This window comes from Pelobates fuscus, chromosome 2 (assembly GCF_036172605.1).
Source record: "Pelobates fuscus isolate aPelFus1 chromosome 2, aPelFus1.pri, whole genome shotgun sequence".
Taxonomy (NCBI): domain Eukaryota; kingdom Metazoa; phylum Chordata; class Amphibia; order Anura; family Pelobatidae; genus Pelobates; species Pelobates fuscus.
Genome location: NC_086318.1, coordinates 221,851,659 through 221,879,590, shown reverse-complemented (window position 1 = coordinate 221,879,590; position 27,932 = coordinate 221,851,659). Strand labels below are relative to the sequence as shown.

General features: G+C 41.1%; 1 protein-coding gene across 2 annotated transcripts in view; it reads left to right on the top strand.

Annotated features, from left to right (window-relative positions):
• The window catches only part of CNST (consortin, connexin sorting protein), a 124,850-nt gene that overhangs the window by 15,032 nt on the left and 81,886 nt on the right, over positions 1 to 27,932 (top strand). Inside the window, exons 2-3 of one of the 2 annotated variants that reach the window (XM_063443197.1) lie at positions 5,707 to 5,859; positions 26,749 to 27,164. In XM_063443197.1, coding sequence (XP_063299267.1) covers positions 26,795 to 27,164 — 370 coding nt within the window. In that variant the 5' untranslated portion in view covers positions 5,707 to 5,859; positions 26,749 to 26,794. The remainder of the gene's footprint in view (positions 1 to 5,706; positions 5,860 to 26,748; positions 27,165 to 27,932) is intronic. The other variant, XM_063443198.1, reaches the window with a different exon arrangement.

Below are 27,932 nucleotides of genomic sequence, written 5' to 3'. Positions count from 1 at the left end.
TGCTGCTTGCTTATCACGGTATGTTCCCTGCTTTCGTGGGGAGGCCGGCGTGCATTTCTTCGTCGTGTGCCGCTTCTTGCGGGGGCGTCGCCTTTTCACCCTACCGCCCAGTTGTGTCGGGTGTTCGGTGGGTCTGCGGGAGCGAGTTTGTTGTGTCGCCGGTTCAGCTGCGGGCCGGACAGGCTCCGATGTGCTTTTTAGCCGTGTTGCCAGTGTAGCCCAGAATCTGGCGAAGATGCGGTCAAGTCTTGCCTGGGATGCTGCAAGGTAGGCCTCTATTGTGGTGCTGCTCGTGTTTCCCGCCATCTTGGGTGCCGCTTCGTCACTCTGCCTAGTAGCCATCGAGTGCAGAGGTGGGTAGCCTCCTGGGACCGGGATGACCCCCGCCGGTCCATGGGGGGGGGGGAGGTAGAAGTCCGCCATGCTTGGTGGTTACCAGCGCTGGGGAGCGGCCGTCTCTCCAGCGTCTGGCGTGCTTGAGGCCGCAAAGGGTCCCAACGGGCTCCGAGTTTGGTATCGCTCGGATCCTCTCGGTCTCCCCCTTGTAGCTGGCTAGTTTGCCGGTAGATTCCACAGCGTGGCTGCCTGTAAGTTCGATTTTAGGCTTGATGGGCCCAGGAGCTCGTGTAACATGCGTCTGTTTAGCTAGCTGGTCAAGCCCCGCCCCCCCTTTACCCATTTTAATAAAAAATTAACCCCTTCCCTGCCAATTGATCACTGACTACAGTGATCAATTGGCAGGGATTACATTTTACTAAGATCTGATTTTTTTTTTAACCCCTGAGGGTTAATTCTTTTTTTTTTTAACCCTCAGGGGTTCAATTTATTTTATTAATTAATTTAAATATTTTAAAATTATAAATTTAGCTAGCTGGGGAGGGTGGAAGTTAGTGGGGAATTGGGGGATTTAGTATTACGCTAACTAGGGGTTAACGTTAAAAAAAGTTTAAAAATACGCTTTAAAAAGTTAAAAAATTAAGTTAAAAAAAAAGTTTTAATAACATTTAAGAAAAAAATTTAAAAAAATAAACCCTTTACCCAGTCCAAATAAAAATTAACCCCTTCCCTGCCAGTCGATCACTGCCTACAGTGATCAAAATACAGATCACAGTATTATACTGTTCTAATTTTTTTTTTAACCCCTGACGATTAACTTTTATTTATTTTTTAACCCTCAGGGGTTAAATTTATTTAACTAATTTAAATATTGTATAATTAAATATTTTGCTAGCTGGGGTGGGTGGGAGTTATGGGAAAATGGGGAATTTACTGTTAGTGCTGCTTACTGCTAGTTAGGGGTTAACGTAAAAAAAAAAGCTTAGAAAAATGTTAAATCTGTAAAAAAAAGTTTTACGAAAGTTTAGGAAACTTTAAAAAAATGAATAATCAAAACAAAAGTTTAAAAAATAGTTTTAAAAAGTAAAAAAAGTTTTAAAAAGTAAAAAAATACATTTAATAACGCTCATTACCACTACACCTGGTACAAGCTAGCGGAAAAATGATCCCACGCTAAGGTTCAAAATATGCCTTTTGAAATACCCTGGGATGTCTTCTTTAAGAAATGGTATGGCTTTATGGGGTATTTGGTTTATATAGCCTGGTAAAATACTCTAAAATGGGACATGGGCACAGCGTAAAAATGTAAAGTTTGAAAAAAAATGGAATGGCTGTGTCCCAAATGTGCCCCTCCGATGTCCACATATACCTGGCAAAGGTACATACGGGGGTATTTTTGTACTCAGCAGACATAGCTGAGCAACATATGAAGTATTATACAGTGGTAGTACACATAAGGTTTGCAAAATATACTGTGCAAACTCACTTTGTGTGTCAAAAAGGCAGAAAAAACGCTTATTACCACTACACCTGGTACAAGCTAGCGGAAAAATGATCCCACGCTAAGGTTCAAAATATGCCTTTTGAAATACCCTGGGGTGTCTACTTTAAGAAATGGTAGGCCTTTGTGGGGTAGTTTGAATTTAAAACCTGCAAAGATGCTTGGAAATTGCACATAGGCTCGGCGTCAAAATTCAAAGTTCGGTCAAAACTGATATGGCTTGGTCTCCTATATGGCACTGTAGCTTCACAAAATAGTGCCATAGACATACAATGGGGGTGTCCTTTTACTCAGAAGACTTAGCTGAGCATAATTTGGGGGGTTTGAACTTAGTGGCACACATGAAATATACAAAATGCCCAGCAAAAATGCAATCCGTATGTAAAATATGCACAAAATTATTTTTTACCACATACTTTGGCATGTAATGGTAAAAAAATGGGGGCATGTTAAGGCACAATATGCACCTTACGAGATACCCTGGAGTGTCTACTTTTACAAATGGTAGGCCTTTGTGGGGTTTTTTTGAACAGTCAAACTACTATAATACCCCAAATGGAAGCATAGGCTCATTAAATCCGTCTCTCAAAATTCTACTGTGAATACTGAAAAGGACAGGTCTCCTATATGGCACTGTAGCTTCACGAAATAGTGCCAAAGACATACAATGGGGGTACCGTTGTACTCAGCAGAAGTAACTGAACACATAACAAAACTTTGTACAGGAATGGCACACACCAAATTTACAAAATACACATGAGAAGTTCTTTGTTATAAGTTTGTGTGCGAAAACCCCAAAAAACACAATTTTACTCCAATATTTAGCAGAGGTTGGCGGTAAAATGGCTACGTAGAAAGTGTCAAAACAACCTTAGGTAAATAGCCTGTGGTGTCTACTTTATATAAATATATACTTTTGTGTGGCAATTTTGTTTTCTTTTATGGCTATTAGGCTTACAAGACAAACATACCAAATTCTAAAATCGCTCCACATAAAAAGTTTATTTTACTCCTTGTGCTTTGTGACCTGTAACTACCAAAAAAAACTGAAAATCCCAGACACATTATATATTCTGTAATTCAGAACAACTAAATGAATTTATTTTTAATTACTTTCCTTAACCTGCACTAATTATGTACACATTATTATTGCAAAAACTGTAAAAAAAACACACAAAAATTCATTTTTTTGCATATTTCTGTATTTTTTTTATAATAAATAAGCATTTATATATACATGTGTTACATCAAATTAAAGCCCTTTCTGTCCTTTAAAAAACGGTATATAATATGTGTCGGTGCAATAAATTAGTAAAATGCAAATTGCAGTTGAACGCAAATAGCAAAAAATGCAAAAAATGCCGTTGTCATTAAGTGAAAGACAAGCTTCTGAAGCTCTGTCCTTAAGGGGTTAAGCTGCCTGCAAGGACATGCTGTACACCCCAAAACCACTAAATTAAGCTGAAGTGGTTCTGGTGACTATAGTATCTTTTTAACAGTAAATATATGTATGTGATGCTTCTACAGGCTACTATTTCACTTGCACGTCCAGCTCGTGTTGTTACAAATACATGTCTGTCAGTCCACCTAATGTACAGCGCTACGGAATTTGTTGGCACTTTTATAAATAATAATAATTTTCTGCAGTTACTGGAACAAAGAGCAGGAGTACCCCTGCTTTCTCCTTACGTTTCTTGGCATAGAGAGGAAATTTTATACTTTTTAATTAAATCTAAACATGCATGTACAGTGTCTATGGTTTTATATATCTCTAATTTAATAACATACATGATGTGTTATTTGTTCCATCCTGAAAACAAATACTCATTATGTTTTAACAAAGGACATTTCAGCAGCTGTGGATGACTGTCGCATATAAAACATTTCCCAGTGATTGTTTTAGAACCTCACCTATTTTTTTTTTTTTTTTATTGAGGGAACTATTTTGGAAATCCTGAGTGATTACTATTTAGGTTGGAATGTGTTAACTGTGCAGGTAAAGGAACACTTCAAGCACCATAACTACTACAGCCCATTTGAATGGTTATATGGCGCTATAAATCTGTAAGTACTATTCACTGTATTTAGTTTTTTTTTTTTTTTTGTCAAATCATTTTTGAGGCATGTCTCTCCATTACCTATATTCAACCCTTTCTGTTGTTGCAATGACAAGGCCCATAGTTGAGCATTAGTAATGGAACTCTCTAATGTTAATACATATAAGTTCATAAAAGAAGTGCTGTGATCCTTAGCATGTACGTCCAGGATCGGTGAGTTAGTATATGCCGATGGCCCCCGGTTTCCCTGACGTCTGTTTTGAACTATGAGCAAGGCGGGAAACCCTCGCCTGCCAGTCAGGTGTGAGAGGTTATTTACAGACATTATGATTTCACTGTAAATTGACACTTTTCATAAATAAGCTGAAGTGATATAGATGACTTGAATGTTCCTCTTTAACCCAGCTCATTGCTGTCCAGATTGGATACAATTTCTCTAAATTATGTGACCGTATACTGTACTCCGTACAATGAAAAAGGATTTGAAAGGAATTTTATTGATATGTGTGCCATGATTTTTTATGCAATGCTAAAACTGCAGATATTGTGTTTCCCCCCTATCTCCTTTCAGATCACAATCTTTGTTTTGTGTTTGTGAGATAATGACTGGAATCCCTTGTATTTTTCTCCCAAATAGATATGTAAATATGTGGCATATCCCAAGTGCTGAATAAACACGTAGCAATAACTACTTTGCACTGAAATAGCCTACGTCACAACCAACATTCTAGCTTCTACACTAACCTTGCTTTTTGTCTTTTGGTGAATTGTCTTTTGTTTGTTGAGATTAGAATTCCCCTGGCATTTTGTGTCTTCTTGTCACAAGATGTATTATCCCTAATTAAACAAATTGCCTTTTAGTCAGACAAAAAAATACCCAGTTTTTACCAGTTCCTCTCTGTTGTGTATGATCTTTGTAGTATTGAAGCAGTCCGGAGTTGAGCACACAAATGTAATGTATGCCATGAATGATACCTATGCACGTTTAGTGCACGCAAACAAAGTGAAATTAGCAGCAGTAAGTAAAGATTGCTTGGCCTTCTGGTAGCAATGTGCAAAGTTATTCCAGATTTTATTCATAAATTTTGCCTGATTAAACAAAAATCTCATACCATGTTGTTTGAAAGGAGAGAGAAAAGCAATCAAATTACAGCCGCACACGCAGTGTCTCTCTCATAGATTTTCAGTTGGCTAGTTACATGTGGTTTAATACATGGGGAGACAAAACCTGATTAACCTAACCTATTTTGTCAATTGTAAAACTAGTTTAGTGACTCCTATTTGAAATGCAGTATGGTAAACAAAAAGTCTGTAGATTCCCATTTTCAAAAGCAGTTTCCATTGCTTTTTGGAAGGCCTAAAGCATAAACTCTTTATGGTGGACACCTGCCAGGGTGCTTATGAGTATAATGTGCCAACCACTGGGAACCCTATAGAATGTAAGCTCGTTTGAGCAGGGTCCTCTTCAACCTATTGTTCCTGTAAGTTTATTTGTAATTGTCCTATTTATAGTTAAATCCCCCTCTCATAATATTGTAAAGCGCTACGGAATCTGTTGGCGCTATATAAATGGCAATAATAAATAAATAAATAAACCCACAAAAATTGCATTGGGACATAAAAATTCTTTGACAAAGAAGTTAATACTAGAAGCTACATTGTTGCATTACGCAGCCTTCATGTCAAAAGCAATTGTCACCCGTTTGTTTGTTCCCCCTCCCCCCTACATTGACTTATTTAACAATTATATATATTCTAAACTAATTCCCTTTAACTTTTGTTCATGACTTCAAATACAATATTTGTTTTCAGGTGGTGCTTTTATTTGGAACTTAACGGTGGACCCCGAATTCCAACCTTTAATTCTTGTTTCTCAAATCATCACCACATAAATGCTTTTCACACACCAACCAAACTGCTGACATTGCATCATTACATCGAAGTATAGCAATTCTCCAATACAAAGTGGGTAACAAACTAGGAATATGATGTTTGGGGGGAAAAAAACAACATACTCATGCTGTGTAAATACAACTCTCTCATAGGTTTCCTATTCTCATTTCCTCTTGCTTCTTCAAATATATATTTTTGTTCATGCTTGATGAGCTCTACAGGCTTGTCAGTCCACAAGCGCTTTCCCTGTATATGGGTTTTTACAGCTGCTTTACCTATCTCCGGGCCCTATAACAACTTCATCTCAATTAAGTTGATAAGGTTCCATAATGTTCTGGGCACCATAACCCTGCTTACTTCAAAATTGCAAGATGTTCAGTGCTATCCTAATGGTTAAAACGCACCCTGTGGAGTATGGCATAGAACGTCCTAAAGATGGGGTTGGGGTTAATGGTTATTTTAGGGGAGCCCCAGGTATCCATTGATATCTGGCTCTCCCAGGTTTGAGCAAGGGTTAAACTTTGCTCACACCAAAACTGTAGGACATGCCATGCTGTCATAACGGTGTTAAATCCCATGCTGGAGGATGGCACGGAACGTCCTAAAGGCAGTAAGGGGTTATTAGTTTATTTATTTTGCTGACCACTTGACACTAGGGATAAACTGATGATCAGTTCCGCCGATTATTAGAGCTGATATTTAACATGTTACCGATAATCGGTATCTGCCTTGTAATAGAAAAATAGAATATGACGGCAGGTAAGAACCATTCGGCCCATCTAGTCTGCCCAATTTTCCAAATACTTTGATTAGTCCCTGGCCTTATCTTATAGCTAGGATAGCCTTAAGCCTATCCCACGCATGCTTAAACTCCTTTACTGTGTTAACCTCTACCACTTTAGCTGGAAGGCTATTCCATGCATCCACTACCCTCTCAGTAAAGTAAGTAATTTACCAATATTCCCGATCACTTACCTATCCCAGTCACTACATGATGTCTTCTGCATACGGAAACTCTAGCTGCCAGCTAGTGATGCGCCACGTCATGATCTTACTTCACCCCGTTATGTGAGTTCCTGCATGTGGAGTTTAGCTGAAGGCAGGTAGGTGAGACTGTGACTAATGTACTGGGCTGGCTGACAGTAATAGGAGTTTGATTGCGATCAGCATGTTCAGTTAATACCAGGTTCGTGTAGAAATTCCTAGATTTTACTAATAACATGACGTAAAGTCATGATTTTATTAAAGACACGGAGGCGAGTATTATGCATAACTCTTTCTTTATTTCCTCAGCAGCAAAGATAGAGGAATATAAATATTGTCAAAATGAAAGAAAAAACTGTATAGGCATAACGGGTAGCCGATCACATGGTAGAGGAAGTAGCTATATAAGTCCTGTGTCTCCCACAATCCCCCTCTTTCTTGCGAAAACCGAAGACCAGGTAAGAAGAACGATGTCCTACTTGATCAACACAGGAGACAGGAACAATACGATAACTTCAAGCTAAAAAAGACGGAGAAATATGGTAATTTCCAGACTCAAAACTGCAGACTTACCAAACATCACTGTGAGGAGTCACAAACAACAAACTTGATTCTGAAATACAAAATATAAATAGTTAGTAAAAACATAATGAGACGTACAATATCATCCAATCATATAAATAAATATATATAAATAAATAAATACATATAAATAAATACATACCTAATAGAACAGCAAAAACCCTTAGAGTCCCAAGCATCTCGTATCCCAAGACCACACCGGGAGGGTGGGAGGGAATAATACTCGCCTCCGTGTCTTTAATAAAATCATGACTTTACGTCATGTTATTAGTAAAATCTAGGAATTTTATTAAAGACACGGAGGCTCATATTATGCAAGTTCAAAGCTGTGCAACCACTCGAGATGCGATGTGTTCAATAGGTCTGAAATAGAAGTCCCTAAAGGTCGATTCTCTGGACCAATCTGCCGCTCGCATAATATCCTCCAGACGACATCCGACTGAGGAGGCCTTTGAGGCCATCGCGCCTCGTACAGAATGAGGCGTAAAAACAGAGGTGTCTACGCCTGCAGAAGATAGCAACCAACGCACCCAACGTGCTAAAGTAGGCGTCGAAACTGGCCGGTGAGGTGACTTAAAAGATAAGAACAAATCATGTAGACCAGCGGAGCGGAGGGAACGTGTAGTATCCAGATAAACTTTGACGCAATCCACTGGGCAAAGTGCCGGACAACCAGAAAACCTAGGGTATGTAAAGGACTTGGATGCAGATTTCGTCCTCCTGGATATGTCAAAAGTCACGCCTTCCGGGGTGAATGCCACGGCGTCCCAATCCAGGGCCCTGACATCAGAGACCCTCTTGCAAGAGACTAAACAGAGTAACATCACCAGTTTGGATGACAAACGTTTTAAAGTCAATTCTTGGTTAGGGTACCATGATGAGAGGAACTGCAACATCACGTTGACGTCCCAAAAGGCAGAGAAACGAGGCCGAGGGGGACGGGCGAGTCGAATACCCTTGAGAAGTCGACATACAAAAGGATGCCTGCCGATAGGGGAACCATCCAAACCCTTGTGGCCGGCCGAAATAGCCGAGCGGGATAGGTTGATCGTGCGGTAAGCCTTACCCGAATCAAACAGGGACGTGAGGAACTCCAGGATCAAATGTAGAGGGGCAGATACGGGATCCACTGCCCGTTCCATGCACCAACCAGACCACGATCTCCATGAAGTTCGATAAGCTGCTCGTGTGCCTGGGGCCCAGGCGTTATCGAGGAGTAGTAGAGTTGTCTGCGGAACGTCTGAGACAACCCAAGGTCCCCTGAAAGGAACCACGCTATCAGGGGCAGCTGGTGTTGCAACACCAGGTCGTGCGAGTTCCCATCCGGATCCAGAAGGAGGTCCTGGAAGGTTGGGATCAACCGAGGGAAATCTATGGACAACTCCATTAAGCGAGGGAACCATGGCCGAGATCTCCAGAGAGGAGTGACCAGCGCCACACGACAGTCGTGGCGAACCAGTTTCGAGATCGTGCGTGCGATCATGTTGAACGGGGGAAAAGCGTACAGGCGACCCTGTGGCCAGTCTTGGAGGAAGGCATCCGTCGCCACCGCTGCCGGGTCCGGTCTCCAACTGTAGAACTTCGGCAGTTGTGTGTTCAGCCGTGATGCGAACAGATCCATCTGGAATTTTCCCCACAACATTTCCAGGCCCTGGAACACCGAAGCGTGCAAACGCCAATCGCCAGAGTCTCTTAAGTGTCTGGAATTCCAATCCGCTCCCGAATTGTCCAGACCCGGAATGTGTTCCGCTGTCACCGAGACGTTGTTGTATAGGCAGAACTGCCAGAAATCTTTTGCAAGCATCGCTAACATTTTGGACTTCGTACCTCCCAGGTGATTTATGTAACGGACCGCCGACACGTTGTCCATCTTGAGGAGAACGCAGCAATTCGCCCGCCCTGGGGTAAGGCTGCGGATCGCGAACGCCCCTGCCAGGAGCTCTAAGCAGTTGATGTGCAACGACTTCTCCATGTCTGACCATCTGCCTCCTGTGGAAACGTCTCCACAACGAGCACCCCAGCCGTGTAAGCTGGCATCGGACTCGATTACTACGTCCGGGATGGAGCCGAAAATGGCCCTCCCGTTCCACGCCTCCATGTGTGCCAACCACCACACCAATTCGTCTCTGGACTCCGCATCCAGGCGTATCCGAGATTCGTAGGAGTGACCTGACCGAAGGTGTGCCCCTTTGAGCCGCTGGAGGGCTCGGTAATGTAGTGGACCTGGGAAGATCGCTTGAATAGAGGCCGCGAGAAGGCCAATTATCCTCGCCAGTTGCCTGACGGACAAGTCTGGGGCGCGAAGAGCCCTGCGAATTTCCTTCTGGATGGCTTTCACCTTGGGGCCCGGTAGAAACAGAAACTGTCGGACGGAGTCTACTTTGAAGCCCAGGAATTCTATGGACTGGGCGGGATCCAGGACCGACTTGTCCCAGTTGATCAGAAAACCTAACCTCTGTAACAGGTTGGTAGTCCACTCTAGGTGAATAAGGAGATCCTCCTTTGATTGGGACAAAATCAGAATGTCGTCCAGGTAGATAATGAGACGAACCCCGCGGGTTCGAAGGAATGCCACTACCGGCTTCAGGAGTTTGGTGAAACACCAGGGAGCCGAGGAGAGACCGAAAGGCAGGCAGGTGAAGCGCCAGCGACGCCCATGCCATGTGAAGTGGAGATAGTCTCTGAACTCCGGAGCAATAGGGACCGTGAAGTAAGCGTCCTTCAGGTCCAGTTTGGCCAGCCAGTCCGACTGGCGTAGAAGGTCTCTGAGGCAGTGTATACCTTCCATCTGGAAGTGTTGGTAACGCAGGAAGGCGTTGAGGGGACGAAGATTTATCACAGGGCGGACTCCGCCCCCTTTCTTGGGTACCAGGAACAGATTGCTCGTAAAGCCTTTGGCGGTGAACGGCAGTTCCTCTATAGCGCCCTTGGACAACATTTCTGTGACCTCTGCGGAGATCATCTCGTCCTGATCTGGTGGAAGAGATAGTTCCCTGGGGGAATAAAACTGGACAGGCATGGAAACAAATTCTAGGCGATACCCCTTTACGCACTGTAGAACCCAAGCGTCCGAGGTGATATTTTCCCACTCTCGGTAAAATAGGGCCAACCTCCCCGCTACTTGAATGGCAGGGGAAGAAAGGGTACTTACCATAAGGACGTCTGCCGGGGTTACCACCGCGGGAGTACCTGGAGCCCCAGGCCCGACCTCTGGCCGGGAAGAAGGGAGGGGTTCTTTGGTCCTGAAATCCCCGGGAGGGAAAAAAGGAACCTCTGGTTGCGCGGAATGCGCCACGGAAACCACGGCCGGGTGGACGGTTCCTGCTACGCCCGGCCCCTCCGAAAACCTTAGGCGCGAACACGCGCTTCATATTCGCCTGTGCCTTGTCAATGGCAGTGAAGGTCTTGACAAAAGACCCCATGTCTTTAACAAAAGAGGTGCCAAACAGCAAACCCTCATCGGTCGGATCAGGCTCCGCCACGGTCATAGTGGCCAGTTTAGGGTCTATCTTCAGGAGGATCGCTTTACGCCTCTCAGTGGACATTGCCGTATTGGCGTTTCCCAGTAGGCATATCGCCCGTTGGACCCAACCTATGGCCACATCCACATCAACAACCGAGTCTCCCGCCCTAGCAGAGTCGAGGAGCTCGTAGAGCTTTGATAGGGGTCCCAGCGTATCCAGGATCTTGTCCTGGCAACCCTTTAGGGAGTGGTCAAGGCCCTTCTTAGATTTCCACCCCGATTTATTCAGAAACTGGGCAATCTGCGGATCAATGTCAGGGGTCTTGCATGCAGAGCCCGGGAGGGAGGGTCGTGGGCATTCGGCGCGCAGCTTATTGCGGCCTTCTCTAGAAAGGGGGGTGCGGATGCGTTTAGCCACATATTGGGCAATATGATCCGGGGGGACCCATTCAGCGGACCGGGGGTGGCGCAAATCGTCAGGGTCGAACAGGGGGTTACCCTGTGGGTCAAGGATCGCCTTGGTGTCCCCAGAGGGGCCTAACAACTGGCCCCGGTCCATGGCGGAGGACCCCGAGGGGGTGACGCCCGTAGGGGGCAAATCCTCGCCAGAGTCATTATCATCAAAGGAGTCGTACTCCATAAGGTCGGATTCATCCTCCACACTCCGGTCGGTATCCGACCCATCATCAAGGGCTCTGGCCCGTTTCCATAATCTAGCCTTTTTAGCCCGGCCAGGGGCTCTTTTGCGCGTGGGGTGCGCGCTATCTGTGACCGCCTCCAGCGTGTCAGTCATGGCAGGAAGCACCTGCATAGAGGAGTGGGAGCCGACATTCTTAGACTTAGTCCTTGCCTTACGGGCACCAGGCACAGTCTGGGCAGGGGAAGGGGAACCCACACCTAGGGGGGTAGTAGGGACCAAATTAGGTAAAACCACAGAATGCAGGGACTGTGAGAATGAGGAGGAAACAGCCCCCATGGCTGAGGCAATAGCCTTCTGAATTGAAGAAGCCATAGTGGCCTCCAGCATGGCCTGAAACTCTTGAGAGGCCATATTGCCCTCAGGATTATCGGAGTGAAAGTCCCCAGGGGGGCCTACAGGGCCATCCTCCTTATCCTGCATTTTTGCAAAACCACAGTGAGTTTAAGTTTAAGAAAAACTGACAAATTATACTAAGGAGAAAAAAGGGTTGAGTAACCCACAGAAATAACAGGGAGAAACAAAGAAGGACCAGACCGTCAGAGTGCCAGGGGACCCAGAGGACAAAACGAGGCGACCGACCGCACGGCAGCCCTGCAAGCAGAACGGAGTCCGCCCAAAATGGCCGCCGCACGTGAGGGAGGCGCTCGCGACCGGGTGCCCGGCGGGGGAAGGGGCGCGTGCACCTGAGCCGCGCGGGCAGCCGGTGAGAAGGGAGAGGAGAGCACTCAGCCGATGCCGAGGGCAGGAGACGGCCGCTGCAGCGAGGCAGAGCCGGGTCCCGCGCGGGAAAGCGGGAGAAAAGGGGAGGGAAGGGAAGGAGGAAAAAACCTCCGGCTAGAAGGGTAGAACCCCCAAGGAGTCCGAGGCACTGACGGTACAGGTCAAGACAGAATAGAGTGCACAATAAGGCAAACAGAATAAATAAATACAAGATGAATACAATTACATGTAAAACACCAAACTGAATAATCAGAGTCAAGAGCAAACAAGTAACACTTATCTGTCTGAGGAAGCAGCAAAGAAAGAGGGGGATTGTGGGAGACACAGGACTTATATAGCTACTTCCTCTACCATGTGATCGGCTACCCGTTATGCCTATACAGTTTTTTCTTTCATTTTGACAATATTTATATTCCTCTATCTTTGCTGCTGAGGAAATAAAGAAAGAGTTATGCATAATATGAGCCTCCGTGTCTTTAATAAAATTATTTTCATTGTAAATGTTTTAAAGATTAAACTTTAAATGTACAGTATATCGATCGACACCAGTTATCGGCAATAGGTGACCGATGATCAGCCCTGGGAGAATATCGGTTGATCCCTATTTGACACATTTCTTTCTTCATCTTTAAAGCTTCGATATGAAAACTATATTGACATTTCTCCAATTATAACTGTTGTTACATAATTTGTTACTGATTTAAACCTATTTGAAGAATTAAATGAGATATTAAATTGTAAAAAAAAAAAAATTGCTAGTATAAACTCCATATAAATATTTAAGTATTTTTCGCATCTGTTTCATCAGATTTGAAATTCTGCCTACTTTCTTATTTTCAAATGGAAAGGTAGGCAGAATTTCAAATTTGACAATTTCTTTTTAACCCCTTAAGGACCAAACTTCTGGAATAAAAGGGAATCATGACATGTCACACATGTCATGTGTCCTTAAGGGGTTAAAGTAAAGGTTTGAGAGGTTAGATTTATGCATGCAACTATAACACTGTGCATTAGAGGAACACCCTTTCCTCAGGCTCTAAAAAAAATAGTTATTAGGAGACACACTGAAGTTCTAAAATATATAATAATTTTTTTGACAGGTAATGTAACTTGCTAGTAGTCACTGCAAATGTATGCATAATTTGCCACCTTCCAAAGTAAATGTAACATCCTTTTTTAAAATTAACTCCTTATCCTCAAATAACGGGTAGGTATCCTTCAAGTAACATTTAATCCAAAGTGTTGCGGACTACATCTCCCCTAAAGCTTTGCCAGAATTATGGCATTGTAGGAGATGTAGTCCACAGCATCTGAAGTTGCTACGGTTGCCTACCCCTGAATCTATACATTGTGCCCATGACATATTCAACAGATGTGCATCTTATGAGTTCCACATATTTAGATGCTGCACTTGGTATGTTTCGAAACAGCATGTCTCTTTAATTTCAGCAGAAGTTAATACAAGCTGATGCCTCATTTGCAAATTTTTGTATTAGTGTTTATTTTTTTAAATAGTTATTTTTCTTCTCTTTCAAGTAAAGTCTAATATAGCAGTCAATACATTTCATCTAGATATTTGCTATTACTTTGCATAACACAGTGTATAGATTATGTTATATAAAGTAATACGAGGGCTTTTTGGATGATAAGTAGAATGCAATGTTAAAATAAAATGTTCATTAAGCATTTGCTATTAATCTGATTAAAATAAAATACAGGTGAAATGCTATATTCTATGCAACCATTCCATATTTGCATGGCTGGTGTATTTAAATGTACTCGGATTCATGTGTTTGGAATGACTAACTGGATAATATTTAGTTCTGTACCTGTGATCATCCGATTTGACAATATTATATCTGCGTCATTGTTACACATTTGTGTCGGTGTAAATGCCCTTGAAATGCCTCTTTGGTACTCCCATAAATAATTAAAAACCAAAGAAAAATAAAAGGTTACCTGCGCTCTCTCCTTAATCCCTATGTATATTTAGACAAATGAAGGTCATTTAGTTACTCCAATGGCCACTGGAGTGAATGCCCGTCTGCCAACGTCAAGGCAGACCCCCCTAAGCTGGTCCTACACTGACGTTGGCAGTTGGCATTCCCTCCAATGGCCATTGGAGTAATTAATGACTTCCATTTGTCTAAATATACATAACCTTTTTTTTCCCCTTTGGTTTTTAACTATATATTGGGGCTGATGTATACTGTGGTCATTGCTGCTGCCTAGGAGTGATGGGAGTGAGCGCAGGACTTTTCTTTTTGTATTTGTACTCCCATAAATAAGACTCCAATGACAGCAGGACAGGGGCTCACCTGATGCAGCAATTTTGCTTTGAGCTGTGCATAAAATGTTTTTTAAAAAACCATTACATTTGTGTTCACACCTTTAGAACAGTCATCCTCTGGGGCAAAAATACAATACATTTTATGTACACTATGAAGTCATCTTATATCACTTTAGCACGTTTTTCTGCCGTACAGCCGTACAAAAAGGTCATCCCCTCTATTTTGCAGGCTAATCAACACCATTAAGAGATGGACACATGATTTGCGTCAGTGCGTGAAAGGGTTAAGCTTCACTTAAAAAAAACAATTACCTTAGTTCCCACAGGGACAGGTTGCATATTCCTGTTGTTGCTTTTGTATCTGCTGAGGCCACATATTTTAACAATTTGCAAATAAAAGTACAGGGTATCTCCAGAGTTGACAAATCACTGACAACAGCTGCAGGCACCTCCTCTGTGGTCAAGCATCTTTCAGCTGTGTTCAAGGCATCACCTTGCGCTGCTTGTTGGTGATGCCTTGAACACAGCGGGGCCCATAAGGACTTGAATTCGTTCCTGTTTCTCTCCCAAGCAGAGATGGATCTGTGCTCCCTTGAAGTGTGCGTGATATTCTATTTACAAACCAGCCAAAACAAAAATGATAGCAAATTAGAATAAAAATGAGGGCAGGCCTGTTTGAGGTTTAAATATATTATACACTCTTTCAGCCTTTGGAAACAAACAATTTCTAGGAGTATATGGATTTGCACACTGGCCAGTTCAGCAACATTAAAATCTGATACAGAAAAATCGTTCTCACTGCCATCAATTTGTCATGATGGGACATTATACCTGTTCCATCTCATAGCGCAAGCACACAAATATCTGGGTGGGATTGTGACATTTTGTAAGGATCTGCTATAAATCTTACTTTTGTACCCTTCCTCCGGTCCTCACATAGTTATCTTCCAGCAGCAAAATGGAGAAAATTGCTGATCTAAATAAGAAGAGTGTCAGATACAGAATTTCTTTTCCTTTATCCAAGTGCCACCATGCTAAGGACTGTGGGGGGTATCTTTAAATGGAAACTGCCACCACTTACCTGTCACTTTATTCCCCTGCCGCAATTTCCCTACAGAGGTGGGTGTTATACTTCTCTAATACACACCTCCGCTCTGCCCTCGCTCCCTTGCTGAGCGAGGGCCCTGCTTGGGGACACCCCCCAAAGCAGGACAAACCTCCTCAATGACACCAACATGATGGCTTCATGTCACCATGCCGATGTCTGAACGGAGAGACATCACATCACTTAATTTGTATACTCCGTAGCCAGCTAGGGAGTTATCATAGGACATTCATTGTGGTTGCTATGAGTGGAGAGCTAAGGTATCTTCTGCTCTCCCTGTCTATTAGTTCCTCGGCATTGAGTGCCTGCCGAGGAATTGAGAGACAGACAGGAGAAAAACCTATTTAAATCCATGCATTTCCAGCAAAACTGCTAACACAGGGTATGTAGAATTTCAAGCTCTTTTAAAAAGCTAAAGTAGTTTTTTCCATGACAGACTCCATTTGTCTCCCCACAAGTGTCAGTAGTGCTTTAGGTAAAAGACTGCTGGAAAACATTTATAGGGGAGCTCTTTGCATCTTAGCTGCTTGTACTGTCCATTTATTCTATTTGTTAATGCAGGACAGTTCTCTAGTAAACTGACTAAATTCTCATTCTTCAATGTTGTCTTTCTACCAGAAAAGGTTTTAATTCGTTGGAAACTAATGTCTGATAAAACTGATGCTGTGAATTTTGCTTGCGTAATGGGCACAGTGAATCACTGAAATTTGACCTACGCAGTATATATACCGTATATTTTTTTAATGACAGGTGTGTTTTAAACTCATGTTTAAAACCTGCTGTTGCTAGTATTTCCTTGTTTTTTGTTAACGCAAGCATTTTTAAAAAAATGTTGCAATGATAAAAAAACAAACTAAAAACTGAATATTTTCTTGTTCGTGATGCTTTTAACACGTGTTTATTTAGAGCAGTGAAATATGTGTTGTAATTGAAATACGTGGAAAGGAAGACTATTGAAACATGTATTATAAACCTTAACGGGTATTAAAGGGACACTATAATCACCCAAACCACTTTATCTCAATGAAGTGATTGAGGTGCAGTGGAATATGTACAAAATAAACCTAGATGATATTCTTTGGGAACTGAAGAGACTCTCATTCTACGACAAACAAATTATGCTGTTCATTTCCTAGAGCATAGGCAACTCCAGATGTTTTGGACTACACCTCCCATGATGCTTTACCAGCATTATGGGGGGATCTAGTCCACAACATCTGGAGTGCTGAAGGTTGCCTATCCCTGTCCTAGAGGATCTAGGGTTTGTGGTCAGCAAAGACAAATCAGTTCTACTTCCATCCTGTTCCATTCAGTTCCTCTGATTCGAATTAGACTCAAAGGCATGTGTACTATGACTACTTCAATCTAAGATTGTCAGCATCAGTAAGGAACTCCGGTGAGTAGTTTGTCTCACCCCTGTCCAATTTTGGCTATTAGCTCATATTGTGGGACTTCTGTCCTCATTTATTCAAGCTATATTTTTATGACCTTTCCAATACAGGACCATGTTATGGCTCAAGGCATAGTTCCTATGAGAATAATCCTCTTTCGATCAACCTGTGCCTCTTTCCCTGGAGATTTGCATGGAACTGGTGGCTCCTACACATGCAAACCTAGAATGGGCAAGCCATCTTTGGTCCAACACTGGACTTCATTCTGGAGCGGGTGTAAGTTTCTGGGGCTGTGGAATTACTTGTGCAGGTCAGAATCAAGTGTAATTTCACATCAATTGTTTAGAATTGATCGCAGCAGTTAGCAGTCCAGTACGTCAACAGGCTTGGTGTTGCTTGCTCGAAACTCCTCTCTGATGTCACCAAAGACATCTGTCCGTATTGCTTTCAGCAGAATATTGCACTCTGCACAGAAAACCAAACTGTAGAGACCAACCTAGTAGCAGATTGGTTCTCAAGACACTGGAGAGATGCCAGTGATTCAATGCTGGACAGCTTTGTCTTCACCTATCTTGCAGAACTCTGAGGCCCTTTCTGTTTGGATTTATTTTCCTCATGGACGAATTGCCAAGTTTCAGCTGGCTTTCAGATCTGGATTGCAGGGCAGTCGATGCCTTCCTCCAGGAACGGAGCTTATGCCTTTCCTTTATTTTAAATGACGCTATAGTAATCCACCACCTACAGATTCAACCATTCTTTTAAGGTGGCTGCCCGCGTTGGCTTGGGAGACGGCCGCCCATAGGGGCATTGTCTGTGTCTGTTTGGGTACCTGTCCCCCTCCAATCGCACTTGAAAGGTGTTTTTACTCCCCTTTTTTTCCACGCTGTGCCTGTTTCACAATTACTGGTCCTGCCTCCATGGCTGACATCAGTCTTTATGATCTCAGCTAAGGAAGGATATTGCGCATGCGCTGCAAAACAATTCGCCAATCCACATTTCCTCATAAAGATGAATTTAATCAATGCATCTCTATGGGGAACATTCAGTGCTTCCATACAGAGCGTGTAGACGCTGAATGTAGGACTCTCTAGCGGCCATCTGAATGAGTGTTACTAGGCAGCAATGTAAACACTGCATTTTCTCTGAAAATACTATGTTTACATTGAAAGGTCTGCAGGCTATAGACACCAGAACAACTAAATTAAGCTGTAGTGGTTCTGGTGTCTGTAGTGTCTCTTAAGAATTGCATTTTTCTCATTGAAAATGAAACTTAAAATGTAGTTTTAAAAACGGGCTCCTAACTTTTTTAGCTGGCTCCTAGATTCTAAACAAATTTGTCAAGCCCTGCTATGGACTATACCTTCTCGGATTCCAGTTGCTCACCACAAAGAAAGAGGAAGTGACCTCTGACTGCTGAGGGTAAAATAGACCAATTTGGTCCTACAGTGACACTGCCTTTTATTGACATCTTGTTTTGTTTGGTTGTTTCTGTTACTGTTTATTTATTGCTTCTATATGGAAGAACAGTAAAGAAAGAATGCAAATATTCACCTCCTGTCATAAAAATGAAGATTATTTTGTCACTAAAAGCTAGAATATTCTACAATTGTACACTGACACTACCTTGGTGATGCCCGTACCAAGAGGATTGAAAATATCACTCCTTAATGTACAATGAAATCTGGCTCTATAATAAATGAGCATTTTCCTTTTTTTAAATATAAAAACATATTTTATGTAAATGCTTTATGTACTTGGCATTTTTTAGTTTTTTTTTTTTTGTCTTGTATAACATGTTATTGAACGGTTAGATTTTGTTGTGATAAAAATAAATACAACGCGTACTATAAATAACTGAAACTTTCAGCTGCTTAGAAATTATTCTACTTACTCTGCGTAAAACCGTCAGTGAATATTGGATAGAGCTGGAGATTTCTGATTGTGTGCCAGTGAATGCCTAAATACCACCAATCAAAACCTCACAGCAATTTAAGAAAGGCAGAGTGTTTATCTGGGATGAGCAGAGTCAGTCTGTTGCTGTAACCATTTTGGGGAAGGACCTGGCACCATTACATGGAGTGTGCTGCAGAGTTTAAGCCTTCTGCCAAGCTCCTTTTTGGAGCAGTTGCAGAACGCTATTTCCCCATGTGCTCAATGATGGTATAGTGATACGTATTTATCTATTTTACACAGCCTGTTACAATTTTTAAACATTTTTTTTCTTTCTGTCCACATTAAGATTTTCCAATTTTGCTGCGTGGTAGAACATTTGGATTTGTGTTTCAATGTTATGTAGTCTTACTTCTGTCCTCTTTGTGTTTTATAGATAAGTAGAGGTTTGAAACTCTGCAGTGTGAATGTTTTTGTCTTTCGTGGTTGGGGCCACAAGAGACTATTCTCATGTTTGAAAAGAAGTAGTGAAAGTGGGAGAAAGTTTGATTTAATTTATTTAGATATTTCTTGATATGACTGCACCAATTCTATACTATATGTGCACTATGAAATCCCTGACGGCGGCTTTGAAAGGTAATTCTGAGAGGTGCTTGCAGACAAAGATGTCATGGACAGATTTTGTGTCACAAAATTTGACAAACTTTCCTTACTGGATTATCACAAAGTAGACTCTGGCTTAAATGGTTTCTCCAAGAACCATGAACACTTCAGTGTTTTGAAGTAGTCCTGGTGCATGGAGTCTGTATGTGCATCATTTCAGTTTGAAACTCTGCACATAGAGAGTCTAACCCCACTTCTGCCGAAGGTGATTGTATTAATGGGGCTTTTTTAAACCAGTCTGGCACAAGAGTTCTAGGCTGGCTACTGCAAATTCTGTGCATATTCCTATGCACAGAATTGCATTCACCAGCTGCATTCAACGTCCGGCGACATCATCCTCTGATTCCTGCAGATCTAAAGAAGTTGGATGTCATCACTGGCCATTGGAGGACCCTCAGCTCCCCGCGGGGATGCTGATAAGAGGACTTCAGCTAATTGAAGTGGTCTGGACGCAGTGTCCCTTTTGCCCTTAGCGCTGAAATGTTAAACATTTCATTTGCAGAGAAACCAGACAGCCAATAGAGGGCTCCCTGAATCGAAACGGACCTTTGGTCCGGTATCTGACGATGGATGTCCTCACGTTCTTCATGAGTATCTCCAGCGTTGGATTTTTCCCCATAGGAAAATATTGATTCGATGCTTTCCTATGAGAAGGTCTTATGCGCGCATGCGCATTAGCACATGCTTGTTACAGCCCATCGCATGGGAGGAGCGTCGGCCCAGCTCCGAGGGATATCGTTGTTGGACTAAATAAAGGTAACAGAGGTAGCTATAGTGCCAGTAATACAATTTTGTATTCCTGGCACTATAGTATCCCATTAAGCACAAGAGACAAATAGGAATTAATGTATGTGTTTTCTTAAAATATTTAGTTGTAAGTGAAACTTTGAAAAGATCACTTTTTTGATATTTAAATCTAACGTTCATCTTTTTAAAGAACAAACATAAAGAATGACTCTGCTATATTTGCTATTGTATGTAATAGCTTAGTGCAGGCTATTTATTGTTCCTGGTTTACTTGTTTTGTTCCTGATTTTCTTGATCAACTTTTCATTTTAGTGTGTTTTTTTTTATTTTTATTTCTTATATATTATACGGTTTCACTCCATAAATGCCCCCTTGTGTTCTTTTTTGCTCTGGGGATTACTGTTTCCCATTATTGCTAAGCAGTAGTTACATCATTCTGTCTGCTAATATGATCTAAGGACTTGTGCATATTGCCATATCAGCTTGTCTCGGGTTACTTACGATACCTTTTTCTGTGTGTTTATTGACACTGTTTTTGCAATGGGCCTGATCAGTGGCAGCTATTCAGTATTCAGGTATGGGTTTTCGGTTCTAAAACTTGTATTAACTCTTATTTCCTGGGGTTAAACTTGCATGTTCTTGAGAAGGGGAAAATTTTACTTCGAAATGTACTATAATCTGTAGGTTTGTTTCTATTACAAAATGTACATTAATTGTGTTTTAGACACTTCGTATCCATTACATTTTGTTTACATTGTAATTGTGAAAGATCTGTGTTTTTTAGTGTGTGTTTTTTTTTACAGTTTGCGTACTCCTAGCTATTTTCTTGTATTTGAGAATTACTGTTTTGCAGTTAAGAGATCTACAATTCAGTTGGTTTGGCTTCACAACACTGTGTTTAAAGAAACATTGTCACACTTCATGTACTTGCGTATTATCACGAGTACATTTCAGAGACACTTGTTAGTTTTTATGTTCCTGTACTCTGCACCTCTAACTACTAGAAACCATAACTACTTCAGAAGAACGAAGTTGTTAATTTTCTAAGATGTCCCTGGTGCCAGCTTACATTTAAGGGTTATACTTTTCATAAATGGTTTAATCACAAAGTCTTGAATCCAGCACCATTGAGCTCAACCCCTGTCCTTCCACTGCTCTGAGATTCTTTAAACCGTAAGCTATCACTCTAAGCCACTGAGCAGCTCCCTGTTCATAAAATGGCTTGCTGTTAGCTCCTCCCCCATCGTATCGTGTAAAATGCTAATTAGTTTATGGAATTTTTTTGCATTCTCCTTTGCATAGTCAATTCTACTGTTGCAACTTTAAACTATTTGTATAAAATTTTCTATGGATATTTCAGTATGATCCATACTAAAATTTTCTAGAGATTATTAAATATAATCAACCTTTCTATGAATTTTCTACAAATTATTCTGTGTAATCGATAAAAGTTAGTTCATGTGCATTTGCCTCAGTGATGACACTTTGAGCTCAATGCTGGCCCCGTGCATGTCTCAGTCTAGAAATTTTGAGGTTAATTTTCTTTCATAGAAAACTGGAAGATGTCTCCTTATTGATTCTTTATACATTAGGGTTAATTGAAAAAAAAAGTTAATTACTGAAATCAAAATGTACATTTTTAAATGAATTCATTGATAAATGAGAATAGAACCTGAGCACGTGGCATATTTCAAACGTTTATCGTATACTTTCAGATTCTGCTTTTGCATTGAACAGTTTGGTTAAATTGTTTTATAATTCCTAAAGGCTGTGTGGGTGGCAGATTCCTGCTGAATGGGACATTCAAATGTTATATTTTCGCACTTTGCTTACGTAGTAGGTTGTTGTGAACCTGCTGATTATGTTACTAACTTGTAATATTAACTTGCAAGAGTGTTCTGCCTCTTTGAAAGGTTGACAGTTTACTTTGGGACATCACTAAGGAAGAATAAATCATTGGGAACATGTTGTTTATCCGTTTAAGGTAGTTCCGCTATTGTGCTGTCACTTTATTAACATTAAACAAGAAGAATTCAAATTTGAAAACAAAAGTTTGATTTAAAGCATGTCTGTCTCTTTTCAGTATTCATAAAGATATATTCTTCATGAAATACTTATCAAGCCTGCATTGGACTTTCACTGAAATTCCAACACAATCCCAAGATACCATAAGGCAAAATAGGGTCTACTGTTTTATGGTGAAGAAGCCTAAAGTTTACCAATGACGGAGCTGTGGCATATACATTTGTTCAATGATGCACATCAACACATTACCTATTACACCATGTCATGATTTATTAAACAAAAATAAATGGTGCAGGGCCTGGCATCCAAGATGGCCGGATGTGTTTCTTACTTAATTTTGACCTTTTTTTTTGTATTCCTAATTTATCTTTCTTCATGAGGTTCACAGTGCTTTTATATTGACATGATGCTCATTCCTAGTGGCAATTCATCTAAAAATGAGTGCAACTCAAACTTGTAGCATCCCAAGACATAATGACCTACTCATTGGTATGTTGAGACTGTCCATTATATATCTTTCACATATATGTCTATCAGACTCTAATTGATTTACCCCATGTAGTTTGACGCAGCAATAGACCTATTCATTTTGCTTGTTTGTTTCTATCTTTTCATCCTGTTTCACTATAATGTCAGTTTGTACATCCCGACTTTATCACTATCCTGACCACCACTCATGTCTATCTTTTCATAAAAAGTGCAGCTCATTTTGACCACTCATACTAACATACTGTGCTTTTTTTTCTTATTTGAACTGCTATTATTGAAGTGGGTAGGTAGGTACCGCTGCACTATAAAAATAAAGTCAAAATGGACAAGCCATAAGGGAAAAACTAAGTACAACCTTACATAGAAATTAAGAGGCTTAGTAGCAGCTAAGCAAATTACCTTGATGAGTTGTTCATCAGGAGTGTGACCACCTCTATAAAAGCCGATGTTTTAGCCATTTGCTGGTCTGGAGAATTCTGGTGTGTGTTAACACAATGCCAAGGAAGAAAGACATTAGCAATGATCTTGGAGAGAGATGGGTCATAAGGCCATTTCCAAACAACTTAAACTCCATCATCCTACAGTGAGAAAAAATATTTAAAAGTGACTTTATATTTGTATTTGTATATGTATGTGTATATATATATATAGAGAGAGACTATTTGTATCATAATCATAAACTGTTAGGTGCTTGACTGGACATCATCTGTCCATATCTCACTGTATTGTGTTAGGACATCATCTGCCCATGCCATCATTGTTTTTGTCACACACTGCTTCAAGCATTGTGCTTGCCCTGTTTCTTCACCTGATCGTTGTCAACAATCTTCTAAATGTTTATACTTCCTTCATAGAGCTCAGATATTCTTAAGCTACTAACCAGGCCCACAGTTTATACAACCACAAGGACATATGAAAAGCATTTTATTTTTTATTCTTTTCAGGAGTGTATTTGTTTGATTGTTTGTGTGTGAATCGAGTCATATATTTGCATGTGAGTAGATACAGATGTGTTGAAAAAAAGGAGGGGTGGATTCAGGGGTATTTTGCAGGAGGGTTAGTGTGTATGAATAAATGTACGGATGGGTATTTCTTTGCCTTCTATATTTTACTGCCTGCAAACCTCTGAGTGCCAGTAGCCCATGCTGTGTCACTTGCCAACTCCTTGCGAAGTACTAGCTTATTCTGTTCTCTATGTAACATTATCTTTTCCCAGCCCGGGACTGTAGTACCTACCCTGTCCTCACTTAATCATTCGTAGATTGTTAGAAGCTTATTGTAACAGTAGTGTAAGCTGTAAGGTTTGTGACAAATTGGTTAATAGAATGCCATTTATCAACCTCCAAATATAGCTATATTTCTAAGAAATATAAAAAAAATTAAGAGCCAAATGTCATTGCTAAAATAAAATGTACTGCAGAGTTTGGCTGAACATCAAATGTGATGAATTGTAAAACGCCTTGCCAATCTGGGAATCCAGAGGAGCTTGTTTTACATTTAAATTTCCTCTGTGGTCAGCCATAGAACTGGACGAAGAGAACCACCACTACTAATTGTACATTGTGAATAGGGTCAAAGTACTTGCCACTACCTTGCTCTATAACATACAGAGATATAAAGCAGTAAACTATTTGGAGTACATTTCCACAAAATTAAAGGCACTGCTGAATAGAAGCATTTTATAAATAATTAAATACAAAATGATCATTAACTTTATATTTTGTCAAAACCCATGAATAAATATTCAATATTTATATATTATAAATATTAACCTCTTAAATATTAGCTCTTAACCATGCTATTTAATGATGGAGCAATTACTTGGTGAATGTCAAAGCAGCAGAAAGAAATTTTTAAAATAATTAAACAAAGCATCATAATAACCACAGATTCTCCCTAAAACGTTAAGCAGTAAGTGACAACGTTTCAACCTACACTGGCTTTGTCAAATCTTAAATTCAAGTGTACAGTAATTCCTTTATATACCATATTTACAATATATAGCTATACAATAATTAATTTCCAAACACAATATCACTTACCCATCGGTTTGATACTCTTATAAATCTAAACAAACCTCCAGATTAAAGGTCACCTGGCCCCTAACGTCAATAGAGAACACTTGAATTAACAAAACAAACTGTACAAGGGGACACAAGAAGTGTGTCAAAGAATATTTAAGCCATAGAGACAAATGGACAAGTCGATTCATGACAATAACTAATAGATGCTGCAATGTCTTTACACAATGTAAATGACTCTTGAATTTAGAACAGTACAATATAGTATGTAGAGAGCCTGATTTAGAGCTGTTATAGTGTGTATATCACTCAATAATGTCCCGGCTCCACCTGTCAAGCATTTCCTGTGTGAGAGGTTACTAGTGGGCATATGGGTAGTAATGTATGTGTACACACACACACTCTCACTCATATTCTTACACTCTTACACTCTTTACATTGTTCCTGCAGTTATGCTATTAAGCATAGGAGGGTGAATAGACAAAGGGCAGTGGCCAACACTTCTGGTACTTCTCTCCTGTCACCAGCCAACCTAAGCTCCAGAAAGACACATTATCTGTGCTGTAAATATGGGCAGTTTAGTAATGTGTAGTAATTATGTGAAACAACCTATGGTTAGATACATATTGTTGGGATGTGAATTCAAAGTCCAGGTAGTCCAGGATAGTTATGTACATTATTTTTGGGTATGTATCCAAAGTACCATTTGTGCAATGTTCTTTTGTGTAATAATTATTTGTAACGGCCTATCACAAAGTTTATCTTTTATTTTTTAGCACTTGCATACCTCTGTGGTTTGTATAGTAAACTAGAAAGTACTTTGGGAAATATTTGGCTAATTACTTCAAACAAACAAAAACATGTAACTTCCAATTCACATAATTTCTCTTTTATGTTTTATTTTGTTTGCCACGTTCGCATTACCAGTTGATGTAATAGCCTGCTTGCTTGCAGATGTATCCGTTTTTAGTACTGTACTTCTGTTACATAGTTTGCTGCACAGATTTTACAGATGGATAACATCCAAAACAAAATAAGCTGCAATTTGTCTCCCATTTGATCTCCTCATCTGACGCAAGGAAGTAATGAGGGCAGACACAGCTTAATATCTTACTGACTGGTGGCCCAGACAGACCCCAAGGAATTAGCAGCTCCGATAAGAAACTATTCATTCTTCTGAACTTGGGCAGTACAAGCCCATCATTTGTAGGATAAGCAAACCGCAAGTGATTTTTAGTTCTGGTGTAAAGAGTGCCTTATATGTTATCTCTTTAACCTTATTAGGTTATTCAAAGGAGGCTGTGCTTTAAAAGAATCACGAGTTATTCTTAATAAAAAAAGTTAATTCATACCTTCAATGCATTGAGACTATTGAGCTCTCTAATCAGCTTGCCAACATGGGTTAGTTCGCCCTATACGTGGCCCTCATTCTGCACTGCATTTTAGTTTTAACTTTTTGTTTTTTTTGGGGGGGGGGGGGGGGGGTGAAGGGGGTGTTTTCTTGTTATCATCTACACCTCTGCCTAGCTGTCTTCTAGCTACAGAATTTTTGGCTGGAGCCCTCCATGTATAATACGGAGGGGTAGGCAACCTTCAGCACTCCAGATGTTGTGGACTACATTTCTCATAAAAAATGTTGCCTACCCCATTCCTATGCAATAAATGCTAAGAGCATGACATGTTGATGTAGTGGATTATTAGGACCCCTTCAGAAACGCATCTAAAATTGCTAAACATTAGCCAAAAAAATAAATCCTTGTTATTTTGCCATGGAAACCATCATAGTGTGTTTAGAATTTTCTATTGCATGATTGGAAAGCTACTCTTAATTGATCAGAATTTGCACTATTCTGTTTCCACTTTATTAAATGTACTGCTTTTGTCTTTCCAGTTTTAGGTATGACCACAGTTAAAGAGTTTGGGTCAGAGCCAAAACAATGAACACTAACGAGACAGCACTGGAACTTCTGCAATGCAGGCCTGAGGTGGGCCATACAGTTATAGATGAGGTGACGGCAAAGGAGCCATCTTATCCCTTGACCTCTGATGTAAATGAGAACAAGGTGGATGGAGAAAAGGAAGACCCTGTGACCAGCATTGAGGAAGTGCCTGTTCAAAGTACTGATAGCATTAATAATAATGAAAATTGTAATCTGATGTGTGGACAATTCAGTTGCAAAAATAGCTGTGAGGACAATGACAGCTTCTCGGCTGTTTCAACCCGGGAGATGGCCTCCGTGAAAAGGAAAAAGATGTCTGGCAGGCGCGGTAGCAAAAGTCGAAAAAACTGCAATGGCAGACTTGCTGGTAAGACATCTGTTGGTTTTTTGTTTTCTTACAGGGAGGGTGGGATTTTAACTCTACATAAGAGCTCTAGTTTCTTTTTGCATTCATGTACGGTTTTATCATGCGTTAAAAACCAGCACAGTAACTTTAGTGATCAAGAAGTTGAATTTCAGTTTTATATCTTCATACTTTTTTCAGGCAGCTTCTGTCACGTATTCCTCCGCTTATAGAAATGTGGTTAATGACATTTACTGTCCACAGGAAAAGTTGTGCCGAGCAGCAACCTAATCCACAGAAGGGTTAAAGGACCACTCTAGGCACCCAGACCACTTCAGCTTAATGAAGTGGTCTGGGTGCCAGGTCCAGCTAGGGTTAACTAATTTTTTTATAAACATAGCAGTTTCAGAGAACTGCTATGTTTATCAATTAGTTAAGCCTTCCCCTATTTCCTCTAGTGGCTGTCTCACTGACAGCCGCTAGAGGCGCTTGCGTGATTCTCACTGTGAAAATCACAGTGAGAGCACGCAAGCGTCCATAGGAAAGCATTGTAAATGCTTTCCTATGCGACCTGCTGAATGCGCGCGCAGCTCTTGCCGCGCGTGCGCATTCAGCCGACGGGGAGGAACGGAGGCGGAGAGGAGGAGGAGAGCTCCCCGCCCAGCACTGCAAAAAGGTAAGTTTTAACCCTTTTCCCCTTTCCAGAGCCGGGCGGGAGGGGGTCCTTGAGGGTGGGGGCACCCTCAGGGCACTCTAGTGCCAGGAAAACGAGTATGCTTTCCTGGCACTAGA